At 41.1% G+C, this 21,628-nt stretch overlaps 1 protein-coding gene across 1 annotated transcript in view; it reads right to left on the reverse strand.

Annotated features, from left to right (window-relative positions):
• Window positions 1–21,628, reverse strand: part of LOC134614676 (tyrosine-protein phosphatase non-receptor type 9-like) — a 44,305-nt gene that overhangs the window by 10,031 nt on the left and 12,646 nt on the right. Inside the window, exons 3-9 of the mRNA XM_063458709.1 lie at window positions 20,319–20,408; window positions 17,922–18,046; window positions 14,459–14,564; window positions 12,825–12,935; window positions 7,866–8,518; window positions 6,323–6,413; window positions 3,317–3,386 (exon numbers count right to left, since the gene is read on the reverse strand). Coding sequence (XP_063314779.1) covers window positions 3,317–3,386; window positions 6,323–6,413; window positions 7,866–8,518; window positions 12,825–12,935; window positions 14,459–14,564; window positions 17,922–18,046; window positions 20,319–20,408 — 1,246 coding nt within the window. The remainder of the gene's footprint in view (window positions 1–3,316; window positions 3,387–6,322; window positions 6,414–7,865; window positions 8,519–12,824; window positions 12,936–14,458; window positions 14,565–17,921; window positions 18,047–20,318; window positions 20,409–21,628) is intronic.

Genomic DNA, 21,628 nt, shown 5'->3' on the forward strand with positions numbered 1-21,628 from the left:
TTCCCCATGACAGGAGAAACACAGAGGGCCCAGTTGCACTCACGGCCTCTGCGATCCCTGTTCCGCCTCTGGCACAGAAAGAAGATGCATCGGCAGGGGTGGACAGGGCTGCCGGGCCACTTGGAGTGACGGACCCAGTGGCAGCTGCGCCCACGGTAGTTCCGCCACTGGATTGTCACCTGTGCGAGGAATCACTGTCCTCTTTCCAAAGAAAATGATCTCGTCTGAAGCCTTTACAACTCCTTCAGTTTCTTGTACCTGGCCGACTGACAGGAAGTGCTCAATGAGAGAGCACTTCCTGTTTGTCCAGGCGGTACAGGAAACTGAAGTTCCTCTAGCGTGGCCAAGCGCAGCGGACCGCGGTACAAGTGAAACACTAAGAGACAGGTAAGGGAGGGGAGAGGTACACTAGGGGACAGGTACACTAAGGGACAGGTAAGGGAGGGGTGAGGTACACTAAGGAACAGGTAAGGGGGATAGGGGAAGGTAAGGGGAGTAGACAGGGGAGAGGAACACTAAACATTCTTGAAAACTAAATCTGACTGGCATGTATATTTTGTACATTTACCACTTAATAAAAAAAAAAAAAAATATTAAACATGTTCAGTAAACAGCAGATTTGTGTTGAAGTTTTCTTTTTTCAAAAAGGTAAATGTGCAGAATATTGGTATGTGTAAGTTATCAGCTATCAGCCTAAAAGTTCAGATTATCGTCATGTCCCCAACAACCTATGCTCATTAGATTGAGCATAATATGCTATCTATACATAGTACTAGCAGCTTTACAAATCGCTTTTTCTCCCAGCTGTTAGTCAATGCACTCTGACAAGAGAAAGCAGAAATAGAAGCAGAGTGGCATGATGTCACTGTGGAGGTTTGGCATGCTGGCGGATGCACCCCAAGCAGGGCAAATTAAAGAAGAACAAATGTGGAACTGAGAAGGAGCGGAGCATGGTTTCAGAGGTGGGAGTTAAATGATTAGTAACACCCATTAAGCTTGACTGTGGCAATGATGGAACACAGGAGAGGTGAGTAAATTTGTATAATTTACATTAAATACATCATGTATCTTTGTGACATATAGTGTATTCAATGCATGGAGGAGTGATTTTAGGCAAGTTGAGGATTTCTTTTAGAATGCTTCCTAGCAGTGCACTGATTAGTTTATTGGCTGAGAGCACTCAAACAAATGTAAAGTATCAAACCAATCTTAAATGGTTTGAATACTTTCACTGGAGAGGGTGCAACAGGCTGTAGTGAATATGGTGCTTGAGTGTTTGGAATAGACCATACAACTTACCTGTCTTCCTGCACTGAAATTACTCACTGTAACCCAATGTCAGCCAACGCAATGCATCTCTACAAAAAGCATGGAATACAATGCTTCTCACGGAGAAACATACATTGTTTGCAAATCAACATACTTTGCATGCTGACGTAGGACATCAAAAAGATTACATAATTGAACATATTTGAATATTTTTCTGTTGTAAGACTCAAGTTATGCACCAAAATGACGTCATTAATCAGACATGAGTTTGGTATTTAGACTTCACTTTTTTTGGTCAATCAAATATTCAAAGAGGAGGTGCTACACCACAGGCGATAACGTATAACAAGTCATATATGTGAGTATATACAAACATATGATACCGCACTCTAAACTGGTTAATATAGATACAAATAACCACATAAGTACTTATTCTGAGATTTTATTGAATCACTATGCTAGAAAGCACAAAATAACTATTATACAAGCGTGGTCAATACAAACAGTTATATATATCACAGCCACCTTGACCACTGTAATTATCCTAGACACACCAAATATAGCTAAACAAACCCCAAAAAAAGAATTATTTTGACAATGTCAGTAGTTTTGTGCTTGTAGTGCTTAATCGCACTATATGGCTGATAACCCACTGTAGAATCAGGGTCGAATAACCAGGAGACCAATGATATAAACTTTAAGTCAAAAATACAAAAAAATAAAAAAAAAAGGAAAAAAATACAAAAAAATTGTGGAAAGCAAAAAATGGATATACAGTCCTAATGTGTACACATCAAATAGGAAAAGCGCCAAATAGGAAATAAAATTAGTGTACAGCCTGCAGGGTACAGAGAGCAGTCTTTCCCTTGATTAGTGTTTGGATACACTTCAGATCCATAACACCTTTACAGGACTAACACTGACCAGCATATTGGTGAGACCTTTCCACACTTTAATAGGACATTTAGTAATATTTTTTGGTGTGTACACACTAGGACTGTATATAAATTTTTTGCTTTCCACTATATTTTTTTTGCTTTCTTTATTATATTTTTGACTGGACGTTTATATCATTGGTCTCCTGGTTAGGAAGCAATTTGATCCTGATTCTACAGTGGGCTATCAGCCATTTAGTGCGATTAAGCACCAAAACTACTAACATTGTCGAAATAATTCTTTTTGGGGGGGGGGGGGGTTTGTTTAGCTATATTTGGTGTGTCTAGGATAATTACAGTGGTCAAGGTGGCTGTGATATATATAACTGTTTGTATTGACCACACTTGTATAATAGAGTTATTTTGTGCTTTCTAGCATAGTGATTCAATAAAATCTCAGAATAAGTACTTATGTGGTAATTTGTATCTATATTAACCAGTTTAGAGTTCGGTATCATATGTTTGTATATATGTATCTTAGGGATACACGGAGTGGGCTACTTGGATACCAGCACCTATTTTGAATAGCAGAGTGCCTATACACATCTCTGATTTTCATATATGTGAGTAGACAATAAGCAATACTATTCAGAACATGCTGGTTACCACTTATTTTTCTGAAAAGACGACAAGAGAAACAAAGTGTACATTTTTCGACTTTCCCTTTAATAGTGTAATGTTACGATTACCAATACATAATGGGGTTTTACACCTTACTGAGCCTACAGTTGTTCAGGGTTCCTTCTGATTACACAAACTCTGTATATGCACTCTCTCTTTTGTACTGAAGTATTTAGACAACTGTTAATTCTTTGCTCTCCTGAAACTTTAAATAAAGAGATTTAAACGTTTATTGATATTATTTTACAGTCGGAAGTTAACATGCATGCAAAAATAAATAAATACATAAATTTTTTATGAAGTCCATCTTTTATCATTTTTAATAATAAACTTTTCAGGCATTGAAGGCTAATTTTGATAATGTTGAGCTTTTTGGAATAATTTCCATGATGCTACAGGTTGGCTAAATTATGGGAAGCATAGTTCAAACATCTGCAGTACCAAAATATCCTCCACTCTACAGTTAAGGGGAAGGGAAAATTGTATCTTACCTTGTGTCGCAATATATGCATTTTTCCTTTTATAGCCATCCATGAAACTGGCATTAATATAGTCCGTTGTCTACAAGAATAAAAATTCCAGCTGGTATTAACATATGTACGACTTTTTAGTAGTTATTTAAGACAATGCATGCAAGGTTTCTGGCATATATACTTAGAATTATTTTGATTTGACTAAAATATCCAGTTTTAATCATGCAGATTTACAGCTAAAATATAGATGCCCGTCAGCCTAGCCATACATAGCAATATCCTCTGAACAGACCGTATTACAGAAACTGTTATCTGTGTGTGGATACACTCAAGAACAGATTCTAGGAATGCAAGAACATTGAAGGTTTTATAATTTATTTATAATGAACGCTATAACAACGGTAGCTAATAATCATTTTCAGCTTATGGAAATGCCATAGGGTACTTATTTCACACATGGTTTTTCCATTTTGGCTTTATTTTTGTTAAATAAATCATGACACAGTGTAATCTGAGTTTTTCATCTGAGGTTTTATTTACCTTATTTTAAGACCTGCTAAGTAACCGATGAGTGTTCTTATGTCCTGATATATAAAACCATAGAATTCAAAGAGGGTGTACTTTATTTTTGCAGTGATAGAGTGTAAGTATACAAACATGTCTGAAATCTATATATATGTAAATGTAACAGTTTCATATACACAGAGGTGGAGCATCCTGAAAATGTAGGTGCAACTTTAATAATGGAGAGTTTTTATACTTGTATGATGTCCATGAAGAGATTATTTTAAGATCACCATGATGTGAAACACAATAATACATATTTTTGTTTCCCCCAAATTTGTCCAATCAGTTCCTTTTATGAAAATGTCAACAGCAAATGTGAAGAGGCACGTCGATGCCTACCCAACACTGCCACTATTTATTACTGGTTTCCAAGAACAAAATGCATTAACTAGGAATATAGAACCATCTGGAAACAAGTGTATAAATGATTTCTAATAAAAGATCCTAATAGAGAATGACTGATCAAAGCAAAAACACTCATTCTTTCCCAGAGAGTATTCTAGTTATATGTATCTTATGATTATAGATATGTATATGAAAAAAATAATAATAATGTGCACAATGGATGTTCTTTGTATTCACACACTGCTCAAGGCTTATCAACTCTATTATGATTTTTTAATAAAATGTTTGTAACAATCACTCCATGTCTGTCAGGGGTAGCTGGCAACTCCATAGACACCAACAACTGACTGCGCATGACGTTAGATAAACTGCAATAAGAGGCACTTAAATCCATCTGGTGGAAACATGGTGTTTACATTATGGAAACATGAGGTTTATCTGGTGGAACCATGGCGTTGTCTGTTATGAACAGGAGGAAAAACAAACAAACCAAAGGGTATCTATAGACAGACAGCAAACAAAATAATTAAGAGTAACAGCTACCCTCAGGATCCTAAGCTTATAAAACATAAAAGGAGAACCATAACCAATACAGCCTACATTAGTAGTTAAGGTATTAGGAGTGAATGGGCACCATTGGACGCCGTAGATGGGTCCCATCGGGAACCCAAGACCACATACCCTGCCTCTAATGTTTTCCTGCAGGAGAATCTGGTTAGCACTAATGAGCCAAGCAGTGCTGTGCTCATTGGTTAAGAGTGTCATCTGAGCACAGTCTAAAAATGTCAAACTAATCTAAAATGGTTCTAAATTATACAGTACCAAGGCAATCCTGGCATCATAGCTACTACAGCAGATGGTGGCTATGGTACTTCAAGTGTTCCTTTAACCCCTTAAGGACAACATGACATGTCATGATTCCCTTTTATTCCAGAAGTTTGGTCCTTAAGGGGTTAAGCTAGAAGTGGATAAGAAAATTAAACAAACATTCTCCTCAAAGGGGTAGAGCAATGAGCCTGTATCTTGAAAAGTAAACACGTTACCTGCAAATGTAGATACTTTGTAATGCTCAGAGGACTGAGAATTTTTTTCCCCACAATTATGTCTAAATGGAAAAAGATGGGTTTGCGTTTATATTTAATGTTGAGGAATGTCAGTTCACCACGTTTTGAAGCTTTTAAAAGAGGCTCATTCCAACTCAACTTTAATAACACATAGTGCTCCAGTACATGCTTTGCTCAATATAAATCTGAGTTTTCAAGGTAGTAAGCATTTTCAGTCATTTCTTCAGGTATGTGGATTTATTATCCATAATAACAAACCGTTGATGTGCCACAGAACACAGTAGTGGCAAGTATAAAGGTTCTTAATTTCTGTAATTTTAGCAGAAATGAATATACACACAGTCTTAATATACAAATGGGTGATTTGTTTGGAAACATGTGTGACAGAACATTGCACATATATGCACACAGATTAAAAAAAAAAAAACAGAACAAAACAACCTGAGAACTGCTGCTAAACAATCATTATTAAGAATAAGATCCTTCAAATTGCACATTTTGATTGTAATGTCAGACGCATCAGTGGATCCGCATACAGAAGGACTGTATAATTTGCCAATAATCATGTTTCATGAATTAAACAACTCCCCACTAAGTGTGAGCCAGTATAATCCACTAATTAGTTGTATGGTGTAAGTCTCATTTTAGATCTGATACAGGTGAACGACCATTGATATTTAATAGTAGCAAGTTGAAAAAATGACTGCAGCAATAATAAATAGGATCAAAGGTTACAGGAACTGGGAACTCCTGGAACCGTAGCTTATACAATTATCTTAAATGGTTATGGGGCTATTAGTGTGCCTCTAATTTGTGCTGAATCAGTGACCACTAAGAAGCTGAACTGCCTCAGATCACAATAGTGTATTTTTGAATTTGAGGTAATCTATACATTTACTAGAAGACATGAACACAAGTGGAACGTTTAAATGTATTCTACTGCAAAAAGCTTAATGTGGCAGGTTGAGTTTTATTCAGTGTAAAAAAAACGAACCATGTATGTTCTTAAAATCAGTGGTAATAAATTAATTATCAATCTTTTACTTACTTCATCTGTGCCAATAAGCCCCATCTTGACTCTGGATTGATCCAAACACAGAACATCACTATATCTATTTTTTGTTTGATTGCAAGGCTTTCTGTAGAAAGGAAACATACCTGTAAGAAATTAAGCAAGCTAGGGCAACTCTATGGTGTCTTTTGAAGGGAATACATGTTTTTATGTGGCTTAAAATCGGCACCAAGAAATTAGACGGCAACTATTTATTAGGTGCATTCTGTAGGCTTGATTATAGCTTTCGTAAGTTAAATTCCCCATTCAGTATAATAATTTTCACAATTAAATAAAATTAGGTTTTGCTCAAAAACAGGGATTTTAATTAAGTAAGGAACTAAATATGTGGGGGTTTTTAACCCCTTAAGGACCAAACTTCTGGAATAAAAGGGAATCATGACGTGTCACACACGTCATGTGTCCTTAAGGGGTTAAGCTATAATTTTGCACAACAGTCTTTTAATAAAAGAAAATTATATTTCATAATGTTTATTTTCAAAGGATTATAATAGAATGGCTATTTTAAAGCCATTTATCGAGGATTAGGTCTTTAATAAATAGTACTAAATCATAGAATCTGATAATTGCAAGGGAAAGTATATGATCGATATTCAATTCAAAAGGATTAAAGGCTTATTGGGAACAGAAAAACAGCTGATACACGTGATCAACTGATGTATAATCAAGGCCAAATTGTGATCATTTAAAAAAGCTTATCAAAATGAGTTATAGTCCAATGGTTATTCAGCATGAAGCAGGGGTTACTTAGTTAGCATGAGGTTGAATTTTCATGCAATGTGTACATTTTGGTAAATTCATTAATTTAATCCAAGTTATAAGCTTGTGTCTGCAGGAGCGCAGGACAGCGTTTTACTCTTGCACATGTGTGAGAGCACAACACTGAGGCCTATGGAAGAACCCACAAGAATGCAGGATCTTTCATAGACAGAGCCTTTTTTCCTACAGATGTAACCAATAGGGGGGAATGAATGTGGCTCCACCATTGTCAAGCGAAGGAAAAATAAGAAGATAAGTATATATTTTGACTATTCTGGACTTTCACTGAATTTTAGGTTTATGAATTGCTATAGTGCAAATCGATGTACTCATAATGAACACCTTTATTTAACTTGTTCTACAAGTATGAGCTTGTTACCTATTAAACAGATAGTTCAGTATGCAATCATTTCATCATTATCTATACATTCCTAACGGTATACAACAGAATAGGTTAAGACAAAACTAATCTGAAAAGTCATAATCCTAAATAAGAAATCTTTTGAGATTATTAAAGATTATACCAATAAGCAAGAATACGTCTGTTTGAAAATCGGGATTTAAATCTTGTCTAACTGACCAGTGACCTAAATAATGATTTAAATCAAACCCTGGATATCACTCAGCTGCACTCCACTTTTGCATCAATAATTATATGTATATGAGACAGTTACAGTTATTCTGGGTAGTGCTATCTAGATGGAAACCAAAAGTAAATTCTATTTTTTTTGTGGTTTTATGGGATGCACTCCAAACTTACTTTGAAACATCAAAAGAGCCAACTGGTGGCTCTTTCCGAATTTCTTCATACTCTTGAAAAATCCCTCTCTTTTTCATGCGCTTGACGTGTTGCACCAAGCCAAGTAGAGTCATCCCTCCTTCTTCTGGCATGTGTATAGAAGGCTCCATGCCCACAGGCAATGGTCGAGATTTCTGGGGTAAAGGTGGGATGGAGGGATTGTCAGCAGGCTGCTTATACAATGGAGTGTCCGGAGGGGTCTCTGATTGAGGTGGCGGTCGACGGCTATTTGTGTTTGCACTAGAGCCTTTGTCACAGCACTCGTAGTTGCCGCTGACTGCAGAACCATTCCAGTGCACACAGCCACCTACTCTATGTGCCTCGGCATAACTTTTAGTCCTGTTTTCATGGTAATTATTATGTAGAAGTCTAGTGTTATCAGTCACATTCTGCTGGGTGCAGTTAGAATTAAGTCTATCACTCACAGGGTTCTGTTCTGTAGTGTATATAAGGAAAAGATGGTCCATGCAGTCTCCACTCTCTTCTCCTTGCCTGGAATTGACACATGCCTGGATCCAAGCAACATGGCTTATTTTCGATGTGCCTCCCAAATGTTCTGGCAAGGAATCCTTCGGGATGTGATTTATCAGTTCATGGGCTTTTAACGTGCGTACCTACACGGGAAAAGAGTAATGAAAAGCAGGTCTAGAATAATCAAACGTCTCATTTGTTATATGTCACTCGCCAACTTATTAAAGGACCACTCTAGGCACCCAGACAACTTCAGCTTAATGAAGTGGTCTGGGTGCCTGGTCCCTCTAGGACAGTGATGGCAAACCTTTTTGAGCCCGAGTGCCCAAACCGCAATACAGGTCAACTTTTTTCCCTTTAAAGTGCCAACATGGCAATTAAACCTGAATACTGAGAGTTGAGATCAGAAAAAAACAACTCGTACAGTTGTCCGAACTAGTTAACATCTTTTGTTTTAGAAGACACAACACAGAGTTCAATTATCCAAATTTTAAATAATGATATTAATAGATAAAATTAAGCATATATTTATTATTATCTCCAACAAATGCAATACATCCATACACAGACTGCTAAATACACATACAGTCCGTTAAATACAAACACACAAACAAACATACACACACACTGCTGAATACACACACATATACTGCATTGAGGGGGTGCAGTGTATGTGTGTGTGTGGGGTGGCGGGTAGGGGTGCTGTGTGTGTGTGTGGGGGTAGGAGTGCGGTGTGTGTGTGTGTGGGGGTAGGAGTGCGGGGTGTGTGTGGGGGGGTAGGAGTGCGGGGTGTGTGTGTGGGGGTAGGAGTGCGGGGTGTGTGTGTGGGGGTAGGAGTGCGGGGTGTGTGTGTGGGGGTAGGAGTGCGGGGTGTGTGTGTGGGGGTAGGAGTGCGGGGTGTGTGTGTGGGGGTAGGAGTGCGGGGTGTGTGTGTGGGGGTAGGAGTGCGGGGTGTGTGTGTGGGGGTAGGAGTGCGGGGTGTGTGTGTGGGGGTAGGAGTGCGGGGTGTGTGTGTGGGGGTAGGAGTGCGGGGTGTGTGTGTGGGGGTAGGAGTGCGGGGTGTGTGTGTGGGGGTAGGAGTGCGGGGTGTGTGTGTGGGGGTAGGAGTGCGGGGTGTGTGTGTGGGGGTAGGAGTGCGGGGTGTGTGTGGGGGTAGGAGTGCGGTGTGTGTGTGGGGGTAGGAGTGCGGTGTGTGTGTGGAGGTAGGAGTGCGGGGTGTGTGGAGGTAGGGGTGCGGGGTGTGTGGAGGTAGGGGTGCGGGGTGTGTGGAGGTAGGGGTGCGGGGTGTGTGGAGGTAGGGGTGCGGGGTGTGTGGAGGTAGGGGTGCGGGGTGTGTGGAGGTAGGGGTGCGGGGTGTGTGTGTGGGGCTAGAGGTGCGGGGTGTGTGTGTGGGGCTAGAGGTGCAGGGGATGTGTGGGGGGGTAGGGGTGCTGTGTGTGGGGGGGTAGGGGTGCTGTGTGTGGGGGGGTAGGGGTGCTGTGTGTGGGGGGATAGGGGTGCTATGTGTGTGTGTGGGGGGGGGTAGGGGTGCTGTGTGTGTGGGGGGGTAGGGGTGCTATGTGTGTGGGGGGGTAGGGGTGCTATGTGTGTGGGGGGGTAGGGGTGCTATGTGTGTGGGGGGTAGGGGTGCTATGTGTGTGGGGGGGTAGGGGTGCTATGTGTGTGGGGGGGTAGGGGTGCTATGTGTGTGGGGGGGTAGGGGTGCTGTGTGTGGGGGGGTAGGGGTGCTGTGTGGGGGGGGGTAGGGGTGCTGTGTGTGTGGGGGGGTAGGGGTGCTGTGTGTGTGGGGGGGGTAGGGGTGCTGTGTGTGGGGGGGGTAGGGGTGCTATGTGTGTGGGGGGTAGGGGTGCTGTGTGTGGGGGGGTAGGGGTGCTGTGTGTGTGTGGGGGGGTAGGGGTGCTGTGTGTGTGTGGGGGGGTAGGGGTGCTGTGTGTGGGGGGGTGCTGTGTGTGGGGGGGTAGGGGTGCTGTGTGTGGTGGGGGTAGGGGTGCTATGTGTGTGGGGGGTAGGGGTGCTATGTGTGTGTGTGGGGGGTAGGGGTGCTGTGTGTGTGTGGGGGGGTAGGGGTGCTGTGTGTGTGTGGGGGGGTAGGGGTGCTGTGTGTGTGTGGGGGGGGTAGGGGTGCTGTGTGTGTGTGTGGGGGGTAGGGGTGCTGTGTGTGTGGGGGGGTAGGGGTGCTGTGTGTGTGGGGGGGGTAGGGGTGCTGTGTGTGGGGGGGGTAGGGGTGCTGTGTGTGTGGGGGGGGTAGGGGTGCTGTGTGTGTGGGGGGGGGTAGGGGTGCTGTGTGTGTGTGGGGGGGGTAGGGGTGCTGTGTGTGTGGGGGGGGTAGGGGTGCTGTGTGTGTGGGGGGGGTAGGGGTGCTGTGTGTGTGGGGGGGGTAGGGGTGCTGTGTGTGGGGGGGGGGTAGGGGTGCTGTGTGTGTGTGGGGGGGTAGGGGTGCTGTGTGTGTGTGGGGGGTAGGGGTGCTGTGTGTGTGTGGGGGGGTAGGGGTGCTATGTGTGTGTGGGGGGGTAGGGGTGCTATGTGTGTGTGGGGGGGTAGGGGTGCTGTGTGTTTGGGGGGGTAGGGGTGCTGTGTGTTTGGGGGGGTAGGGGTGCTGTGTGTTTGGGGGGTAGGGGTGCTGTGTGTTTGGGGGTAGGGGTGCTGTGTGTTTGGGGGTAGGGGTGCTGTGTGTTTGGGGGTAGGGGTGCTGTGTGTTTGGGGGTAGGGGTGCTGTGTGTTTGGGGGTAGGGGTGCTGTGTGTTTGGGGGTAGGGGTGCTGTGTGTTTGGGGGTAGGGGTGCTGTGTGTTTGGGGGTAGGGGTGCTGTGTGTTTGGGGGTAGGGGTGCTGTGTGTTTGGGGGTAGGGGTGCTGTGTGTTTGGGGGTAGGGGTGCTGTGTGGGGGGTAGGGGTGTGCTGTTGGGGGGGTGGGTAGGGGTGCTCTGTTGGGTGGGTGGGTAGGGGTGCTCTGTTGGGAGGGTGGGTAGGGGTGCTCTGTTGGGGGGGTGGGTAGGGGTGCTCTGTTGGGAGGGTGGGTAGGGGTGCTCTGTTGGGAGGGTGGGTAGGGGTGCTCTGTTGGGAGGGTGGGTAGGGGTGCTCTGTTGGGAGGGTGGGTAGGGGTGCTCTGTTGGGAGGGTGGGTAGGGGTGCTCTGTTGGGAGGGTGGGTAGGGGTGCTCTGTTGGGGGGGTGGGTAGGGGTGCTCTGTTGGGGGGGTGGGTAGGGGTGCTCTGTTGGGGGGGTGGGTAGGGGTGCTCTGTTGGGGGGGTGGGTAGGGGTGCTCTGTTGGGGGGGTGGGTAGGGGTGCTCTGTTGGGGGGGGGGGTAGGGGTGCTCTGTTGGGGGGGGGGGGTAGGGGTGCTCTGTTGGGGGGTGGGTAGGGATGCTCTGTTGGGGGGGTGGGTAGGGATGCTCTGATACATTAAAAACATACTGAATCTCCCCCCCTCCCTCCCCCCTTCATCTTACCTTTGGTGAAGGGGAGGGGGGGGGGGGAAACACAGCCATCCCTGGTGGTCCGGTGGTGGTAAGTATCTAGGACAGGAGCCTGCAGCTCTCCTGTCCTCCCGCGCGATGCTGTTTGGAGCGTTGCCATTGTAACGCGTGGCAACGCTCCACACAGCTCGTGGGAGGACAGGAGAGCTGCTTCCTCGATCCCTCCCCCTGCTTCCGGTCCTGCCGACACGGAAGCAGAGTAGACGTCTGCCATTTAGGGCAGGCAGGTGCCTACTCTGCAGTGATGCCGAACCTAGGCCCGGCGTGCCACCGGTGGCATGCGTGCCATAGGTTCGCCATCACTGCTCTAGGATTAACCCTTTTTTTTTATAAACATAGCAGTTTCAGAGAAACTGCTATGTTTATAATAGGGTTAATCCAGCCTCCAAATCCTCTAGTGGCTGTCTCACTGATAGCCGCTAGAGGCGCTTGCGTGATTCTCACTGTGAAAATTACAGTGAGAGCAGGCAAGCGTCCATAGGAAAGCATTGTAAATGCTTTCCTATGAGACCGGCTGAAGGCGCGCGCAACTCTTGCCGCGCATGCGCATTCAGCCGAAAGGGAGGATCGGAGGCGGAGAGCTCCCCGCCCGGCGCTGGAATAAAGGTAAGTTTTAACCCTTTACTCTCCACAGAGCCCGGCGGGAGGGGGACCCCGAGGGTGGGGGCACCTTCAGGGCACTATAGTGCCAGGAAAACTAGTATGTTTTCCTGGCACTATAGTGGTCTTTTAAATTACATTCCATTTGTTTTACTATTTCAGTATATACATGCTGAAAAGTGAATGCCCACAGTTGTGATTGGGGCAGTCGGGAGAAAAACAAATTGAAAGAAAATGTAACATTTACTTTTGCTACTATGAAAAATGTTTTATTAGAGAATTCAGATGTGGATTTATATTTCAGGATTGACAAGTCATATAGCAAACTTAACCCTGATATTAACCCCTTTATATAAATTTCATTAAGAAATACATTACCCTTTCACGTAACTTCTCTCTGACAAAGAGACGCAAAACAGCAAATGGAGCTCTGAACCAGAGTGGAGAAGAAACAATAAAGACGCACTTCAGCCGCGCTGGAAAAGCACCCTATTATATATACAGGGAAATACAATATTAAGTCATATTAAAGTGTCTCAGTCATCAAGAAAAACGTCTTTGCAACATCACATAGCACAGCTAAACCTATATATGAACTTAGCCATACATTCAAAGTTATCTATAGCTGGGTTGTATGAAAATTTAAATTGGCCTGAAATATATAAAAAAAAGTATTACTAAAGAAACGTTCAGAAACCAGAATATGGCACTCTGGCACTAATGCACCCACGACAACTTCAATGAGCTGAAATTGTTGAGGGGTTGGGAGTGTTTCTTTAAACCATGATTAAAAAAAACATTCCAGCTGAACTATTTTAACCCATGTTTAGTAAGCTTGGTTTGTGTTTTTTAATGCTCCACCTTTTGCTTGTTTAAAGGGCACCATATGTGATAACCATTAAAATGAAGTTTGTTTATGGAGCAAGTAGTCTGTGAGTGCATTGAAAGGTAATGCTTCACCACTTCTAGATAAGACAGAACGTTTTAAAACAAAACAGGAAATGCAAACCATATTTAACTATGAAACTGTAGCAATAATTTTAGAAAATCAACACCCTATATTGTGGATCAGGATAGGACACACGAAATTGGACATGCTTTACCATAACATTTAGATGCAGACAAAAAAATAAAGACAAAAATATGAGTATGACAGAGATGTAGTATGACGTGCTTTTATAGTCTCCGATCAAGCTATACAAAGGTTGAGCAAATCATTAATTTAGAACAAGGACGAAATCTATATTTACAAAATAAAGTTTATCTGCACCCACAGTCTTTGTATGCATAGGTGGTTATGTAGCAACTGGCAAAAAAATCTGTTTGGCAGAGTGCAGGAACATGGTATAGAACAATAAGTTACCCCCATTCTCTTTCCTAAGGTTTGTTGACATTGTAGCTGACTCAGGGGGTAAGGGAAGGGGGGAGCTGTTTTTTAGGAATACAATCTATTTAAAGGAGCCCTACAATCAATATAACCACTACTGACTGTTGTAGTGGTTATGGCACTGGGAATGCTCTGGTGCTGTCCCACAGTAACATGTCAAACCACTTTAGTTTGTTGACATTTCACCTGGGTTCTGTCAGGTGCTTGCACCACATCCATTGAATCCAGTGTTCTTTAGCAGGAGAAGCCAGATGTCTCTGTAAAGGTCTATCAATGCAGGATTTGGCTTTGCAATAGAACACTGGATGTCAAGTATGTAGCTGTCGGTGCGTGGCAGGACCCAAGTAATTTGTCAAACAAACATTTGTAATAGTTTGACAACTTGCCATAGGATGGCACCACAGCAATCTTGGCGCCATAATCACTACCGAGGGCTTCTATGGGCATGGTGCATGGAATATTCCTTTGATCTTTGAACTTGAAACAATAGCAAGAAACGGCTTGGTACACAGAAGGGATTAAAACTATTTGTGAGACTTACGTGATGGCAAAGGATTGTTAAATTTTGCGGTAATACAGAAGAGAAACTAAAGAAAACGTAAAATATCCATATAAGGACACAGACCTTTAAAAGGTTTAGGATCTTGACGCACAGCTCATAATCAAAATTTCCGTAAGTGGAATTTATCATGTCATAGATGAATATGAGTCCATTTCGTTGGGTCTCCACTCTAGTAGAAAAAAAAAAATTATAAAAGCAAAGAATGAATATTACAAAGTAACTACCAAAAAAATAAAAAAATAAAAAATTTAAGCAAACTAAAATTCAAAGCTGCCATATGTTTTATCATTGGTCAAGACGTATTTCATGGACACTTCACGCACCACAACTACTTACAAAGTTTACACAAATGAAGCTACACAGAGATCCTTGCTCCGGTTTACCTTCAATCTATTAATTTGAGCTACAGCAACTACATGCTACATCCTCCCTGTGCAAAATTGTAGTGGTAGCATAGCATGCCCCTTATCATACAAGCTCTTATATGGTGTACACACGATATCCGACTCTTACGCGACTTGTACATGCTCTTTCATTGCTCCCTAAATAGGAGACTGAAGCAACTGTGAGTGTTTATTCATGGTAAAGCATTAGTGTTTTGTGCAGCTGTATTAGTCTAGTAATGTATATTCAAAATAAAAAAGTTACAGTACCTCACAATAGCCATACTGATGGGAATGGGGGGCATTTCAAAATGTTTTACACTATAGTTACACTTAAACTGATTAAGGAAGCAACTTAAAAAAATGAATTGTTCCAAAATTCTGATGGCTCAAAAAATGGAATTACACATAATGAAAAAAGCAATGAAAGAAGATGCTATTAACTGGCAATGTACTTTCATTTATTTTTTGCACAAATAAAAACAACTTGTGACAGATAAACTATATAACCGCATAAAACTCTGCTGTTTATAGGATAGAGATGCAGAGTGCTCCCATCTGATGGAAACAGAACTGAGAAATCTCATTAACGTCCTCATATCTGGAGACTTCAGGAATTAATAAATTTGCCTAAAAGATGAAAATCATTATGAATTTCTGATTACATAGTCACTAAAGTTTAAGTTATCTATATACAGACTGTAGTCGTATGACAGTGATGGAATTGACACATTTAAATTGTTTTCTTGCCATAGCAGGCAAGCCTTAAAATACAGAAAAATAAAATGCCACAAATTATATGTGCTTAATATAAAGAAAGGCCAAGTCAAAAAAGACATAAAAGGTAGAAACGGATCTACCCATTTACTGTATTAGATAGCATGCATTAAAATAAATAACTTCAGAATTTAGAACACTTGTTCCAGATTCTCATACTTCATTTTGTTTCTCTTTTGAATTATCCCATAAAATGCTGTACAGCAGAAATTTATAGGATACGTATGCACAGCATTTCCGAACTGGACTGTCCTTGTGGGTGGGATCAATCAGGTATGTAAATGGCATATGCTCTCTGAAGAGGCACCAAAATTTGCATATTCTGTTTTGCTTCAATGCATTTGCTTAGAGTCTCCTTAACCCCTTAAGGACCAAGCTTCTGGAATAAAAGGGAATCATGACATGTCACACATGTTATGTGTCCTTAAGGGGTTAAGTTAAAATGATAATCTAGGTGATGACACCTTGTTCACTGTTGCCTAGAGGGGAATCGGCTACAGCTAGCCGACAGCCTAAAGATGGCCAAATTAATAACGCAGGTTTGCTTTAACTCTTGTGCAGATTGAATTTGCCAGCATTTCATATGGGGACTGCCATTATGAGAGAAATCAGTCTATGTGAATAGTATAGGTTTTGGCACAAATTAGCAATGAGCTTTTAGAATACGTTCTCATATATTCTTAAAATTCTGCCTCTATGAATGTAACTACATTACAGTCTGACAGCTAGCAGATGTGCAGCTTCAGATTATACACTCAGCTCAGTAAACCGCTATGGGTGCTCATCTGAGTATTTAAATTTGACTTTTTTTGAAGTGTCTGCTCAAGGGGATAGGTTTACAGATGCAGCCCTTTTTTTTTTTTTTAAACTGATGCAATTCTTTGTCACGTTGGGAAAGTGTGTACATGATACTCTTTACATCATAACCTTTGTAATAATTCAATAGAGCAAAAGCAGTAGAAAAAAAAAAGATGTTTGTACAAGCAAGTAACTAAATTATCCCTGAAACCACATGTATAGTTTACATATACCGGTACTATGAAAGCATCTCACTAATTGCTTTTAAAATTTTTGGGGAAAAAAAAAAGAAAAAATATCACAGCAAAAATGCATGCATACAAAGACATGAAATTGCTTTATTTCAAAGGAATATGGGTATAGTCAGAGGTTAGCAGAGCAGCAAATGCAAATATTTATTTTAATTCAGTTTTTAAGATTTTCAACAAATACAGACAAAGCACATTTTGTTATTTAGCATGTAGACACAGAAGACAAAAGTGCATTGTACATATATCAAAGACATGCAATTCAGACAGGCATGCCAATGTGTTTGCCATGTAGACAACACACAGACAAACTGCTGTGAAACAGATGTAACATTGTAGAAAAAAGTCAATTAGAAAATTCAAAACAAATCTAAAAATGGTCCCTTAGATATAAACCCTCTATTACACAATTTCTTAAGTCTGCATTGTTTTACTATATATTCTATAAAAAAACAAAACAAAAAAAAAAAAACACTAATCTACTTTTAAACTCTCTGGAGTGGTCAGGCAGAACCCGGATATTTACTTAATAAAATTCACATAATGATGTAAAATGAATGCTTAAATATACATGTATAAATAAAAATATATATATATTTTTAATTCTAAGTGTTTTATTAAATATTTTATTTTTTTTGGCTGGACATACACCATTTTGAATACCCTGGGTTGTCTGTGTTTGCAAATGGTTTGCCATGATGGGGATAATTTTCATTCCTTGACTGCCATACAGTCTCCATGGCAACAGAGCCTGCAAATCAATGTGGCAAATCCTATATTTGACCCTGTAACTTTAAAAAAAAAAACCACAAAACATGGACATGGTGCATAGTGTTGCATTCCTAAAACATCGCTGAACACAAATGTTTACTTTATTTCAGTAAAAGCTAACAGTATTATGACAGTTAAAATGCCATGCAGAACTTGGAAAATAAAATTTCTTAAATTTCTCACTTTTTTTGTTTTTTTAGATATTATTCATATTAAATTAGGTTTCATATATTAATATTTGATGTGAAATAAAAGCCCTATTTCTCCTGAACACAATGATGTATATAATAAGTGAGAGTGCACTCAATATGTAAGAGGGATATTATGGTTTAACAGACATATAGCGCAAATTCTAAGTGTTGCTTTGGTTCAGAACTTGGACAATTGCCTCCATCCTTAAGGGGTTAAATAAAGCATTTTATAAACATTACAGTAGCAGCCATGTCTGGCTTTATCATTTCTCCAAAGAGCAATTCAGTGCTTCCTTTTCCGATGGGAAGGAGAGAATGTAATTGGTTGCTCAACATTTAAAGAGCATCAATAAATTACCTCTCAATGGCTTTATCCAGCTGATAGATAATAGCCTGCAGAACTGCCTTATGAGTAGTAACATCCGGTCGATGTAGTCTAGCAGTGAACAAAGCTAAAGCTGCTCCATTTGCATCCCTTCCAGGCTGTAATTATAAAGAAAAAGGAAAAACATTGCAATAAAACAGTTGTAAAGCTATTTTAGAGACCATTATTATAGAGGCAGGAAATGCAAACTTAAAGGGACACTCCAGACCCCTAAAGCACTTTGTGTGTGAAAAGTGTAACTTATTTTTCCATTTTACAAAAAGTGCAGATTTCTATAGAAAATGGCACTTTTATAAATTAACCTTGTTACACTCCCCCTGGCTTTCAATTAGACAACTGGTCATGTTACTTCCCGGTTTTGTTAGCTCAGTGGAGCTAAACAAGTGGCAGCAATTGCCCAGAGTACCTGCATTCAAATACCTCTCATTGATCTGCACTGAGAAGCCTGTGATTGGAAAGTCTGGGAGGGGTTAGAAAAGGAGAGCTTGCAAAGGCTGCAGATATGAGATCTGCAGCTATTGCAAGTTGTTTTTAGATACACCCAATGGAAAGAAAATATGCATATTTAAATTTCATTGGGGGTTTACCTACAAAATAGCGATTTCTACATTTTTGTATTTTGGTATTGGAGTGTATCTTCAAAGATTTTGATAGCCTGTCCCACAGAATGTAATATGTGCTAAGAAACAAAGGGATGACAATAAATAAATAAAAGGGACCTAATAAACTATTGTAACTTGGTTTAGTGTGGTTCACTGCTAGATACATTCTGCTAAACATATTTTTAAACATGGAGCAATTAACAGAAATTAAAGGAACACTATAGGGTCAGGAACACAAAAAATTATTCCTGACCCATTAGTGTTAAATCCACCATATAATCCCCCCTGAACATATTAAAATGTTACTTGTATTCAAGTCTGCAGCTGCTGCCTCTGACCCTGATCAGCCTGTGGTTATCATCAGAATTGGTGGTCTGAGCCAATCACAATGCTTCCCTATAGGATTGGCTGAGATTGTCAAGAAGGCAGATCAAAAGCAGAGCCAGCATAAGTCAAACACAGCCCTGGCCAATCACCATCTCCTCATAGAGATTAACTGAATCAATGCATCTCTATTTGGAAAGGTCAGTGTCTGCAAGCGGAGGGTGAAGACACTGAATGGCAGTGCTGCTCACTGTGCAGCACTGCCCCAGGAAGCACCGCTAGCAGCCACCAGAGGAGTGGCCAGTGGAGTTATCACTAGGCTGTAATGTAAACACTGCATTTACTTTGAAAATACAGTGTTTACTGCAAAATGCCTCAAGGGAATGATTCTACTCATCAGAACAAATGCAATAAGCTGTAGTTGTTATGGTGACTCTAGTGTTCCTTTAACCCCTTAAGGACCAAACTTCTGGAATAAAAAGGGAATCATGACATGTCACGTGTCCTTAAGGGGTTAAAGAAATAATCATATTGCTTCTCTGAATTTAGAACCTGACCCCAGTTCTTAAAAAAATTCTGTAGATTGGTGCTAGACTGAAAACATACTGAATACAGAGTTTATTACATTAGGGTGTGCTCCCAGAGAAAAATACCATTTATATAAAAAAGTGAGATTGTAATTTTCCAAAGTATAACAAGCTAACCCAGACATACAAGTGTGCCCAAACAGACCTAAGCAAGAGTCATAGGGGTAACGGTGTGCACACCTATTAAAGGGACACTATAGGCAGCTAAACCACTTCAGCTCATTGAAGTGGTCTGGGTGCATATTCCCAGGTATCTTAACCCTGCAAAGGTAATCATTGCAGTTTTTTAAGAAACTGCACCAATTAACTTTGTGGGTTAACTCTACCTCTAGTGGCTGTCTACCAAATGGACACTAGAGGTCCTTCCGGGTCGTTGGGAAACAACGCCATGCATGAGAACATCCAGCGTCGCCCGAAATGCAATAGGAAAACATTCTATAATGCTATCCTATGGGTGAACTACTAATGTGAGATTAGTCATTGCTGTGCATGCACATTAAGTCTCCCCCGGCAGGGAAGGAGCTTAGGCAGGGATGGACATGGCAGTGGCTCCACAGGACAGAATAAGGAAAGTCCAGAAAAAAAAAAACTTCACTGTCACTGTACAGCAAGCACCAATGTCACCATGGGGGGGGGGGGGGGGGGGTCTTTGCAAAATATGCAGAGACTACAGAAAGTGACAGAGCAGCTTTAATTCTTAGTTTCCACTGCAAACCTCATTCCAATAAATGCTACAGTACGTTTAATGGAGTGAGGAAAAGAGGAACTACCACTGTGAATAAGGTTAGAGTTCTTTTGTAAGGACATTTCCACCTTTAAACAAGTCATGGGAAAGTTTTTTTTTGTGTGTCACTTACCAGAACGGTAAATTTACCACTCAGCAGCTCTGACCGCAACGGCTCTTCATCAGGATTTATGTTGTATATCCCTTCCTTTAGTCGTGTGTTCTGTTATACAAATATACATAAATAAAAATATACCGATAAGTCTTAAAATAAAAATTAACCAGTAACTTAACTGTTGATCTGCAGCGTACAAATCGACTTAAATCACCATTAAGCATTGCAACTTTGTGGATTGTTCATTATTGCAGAACTTTACTTGTCATCAGGATTGTATTTGTGTGGCAGTGTGAGTGCATAGGTTTATCTACCTGTGTGGAGTGCAAGTGTGTGAATGTATATACAACCTATTCCAATACCATTTTTACTTCATTTTTCACAACCCTCCAATTGTTATCTCTCTTCATCTCCTCACACGAGTCCATTCAAAACCCCCAAAGCCCTGTCCATGTCACTTTCCTTTTTAATTTTCTTTCTACATTACAGAGGTTCTCTTTTGCTTGCTTATGCAGAGAGGGACCACATTTCTGGCAGACAGTGGCACAAGGCAGCCACAGGGAGGTGGGTTCTAAGCATCATTCCTTCCCGGTTCACTCGATGATGCATCATAACAATGCAAGCCGCTGGGAGCTGTGTTGAGAACTTGCGGTCAGCAGCAGCTCCTGTTTCAATGCCAGCTGAAGTGGATGCGGATAGTGAGTTTTCAGAACTCATTTGGCTTTACAACATTCAGCCATAGGAGTTTTAACCGATCAGTGTGACTCAACTTCTACGTACCCTTTGTGACGTGGAATGAAAAATGCTCAAACTAGTGAATATAAAGTTTACTAGACTTAATTTGGTTGCATGATAGTTTATTTTAAAACGGATTTGAGAAGCTATAAAAAGAATGCACTAAGCATGAGTGTATTTTGGGAAGATTTATCAGTGTTCTGTAGTAGAAGAAGGGCACTCACCATGGAAACCAGTAGAAACGATCACATTCCATTAATGACTGCTCCCCTTTTAAATTTTTGTAGAGCACTTTGACAAATCTCCCCCTTTGTGATTGAGTGATGCCATGGTATTGCTTGCATGGGTTTCAATATTTTCTGTTAAGTGAATTGAAGTTGGTGAAGGGGGATTTCTGGTCACCATGATGCAATTCCTTTACAATTAATAGCTATACCTATAGAGCTAGCTTGATGCCTACATTTAAAATGCTACTGTAACTTTTTTTTAGAAAAATAAATACTCGTGTTGCTTTGGAATTTGATTTGATCTTTAAAACATACGATTATGGCAAAATATGGCAGCAGGAACTTCAATGAGCTTCTGTTTGCTGT

Source organism: Pelobates fuscus, chromosome 6 (genome assembly GCF_036172605.1).
Source record: "Pelobates fuscus isolate aPelFus1 chromosome 6, aPelFus1.pri, whole genome shotgun sequence".
NCBI classification, from domain to species: Eukaryota; Metazoa; Chordata; class Amphibia; order Anura; family Pelobatidae; genus Pelobates; species Pelobates fuscus.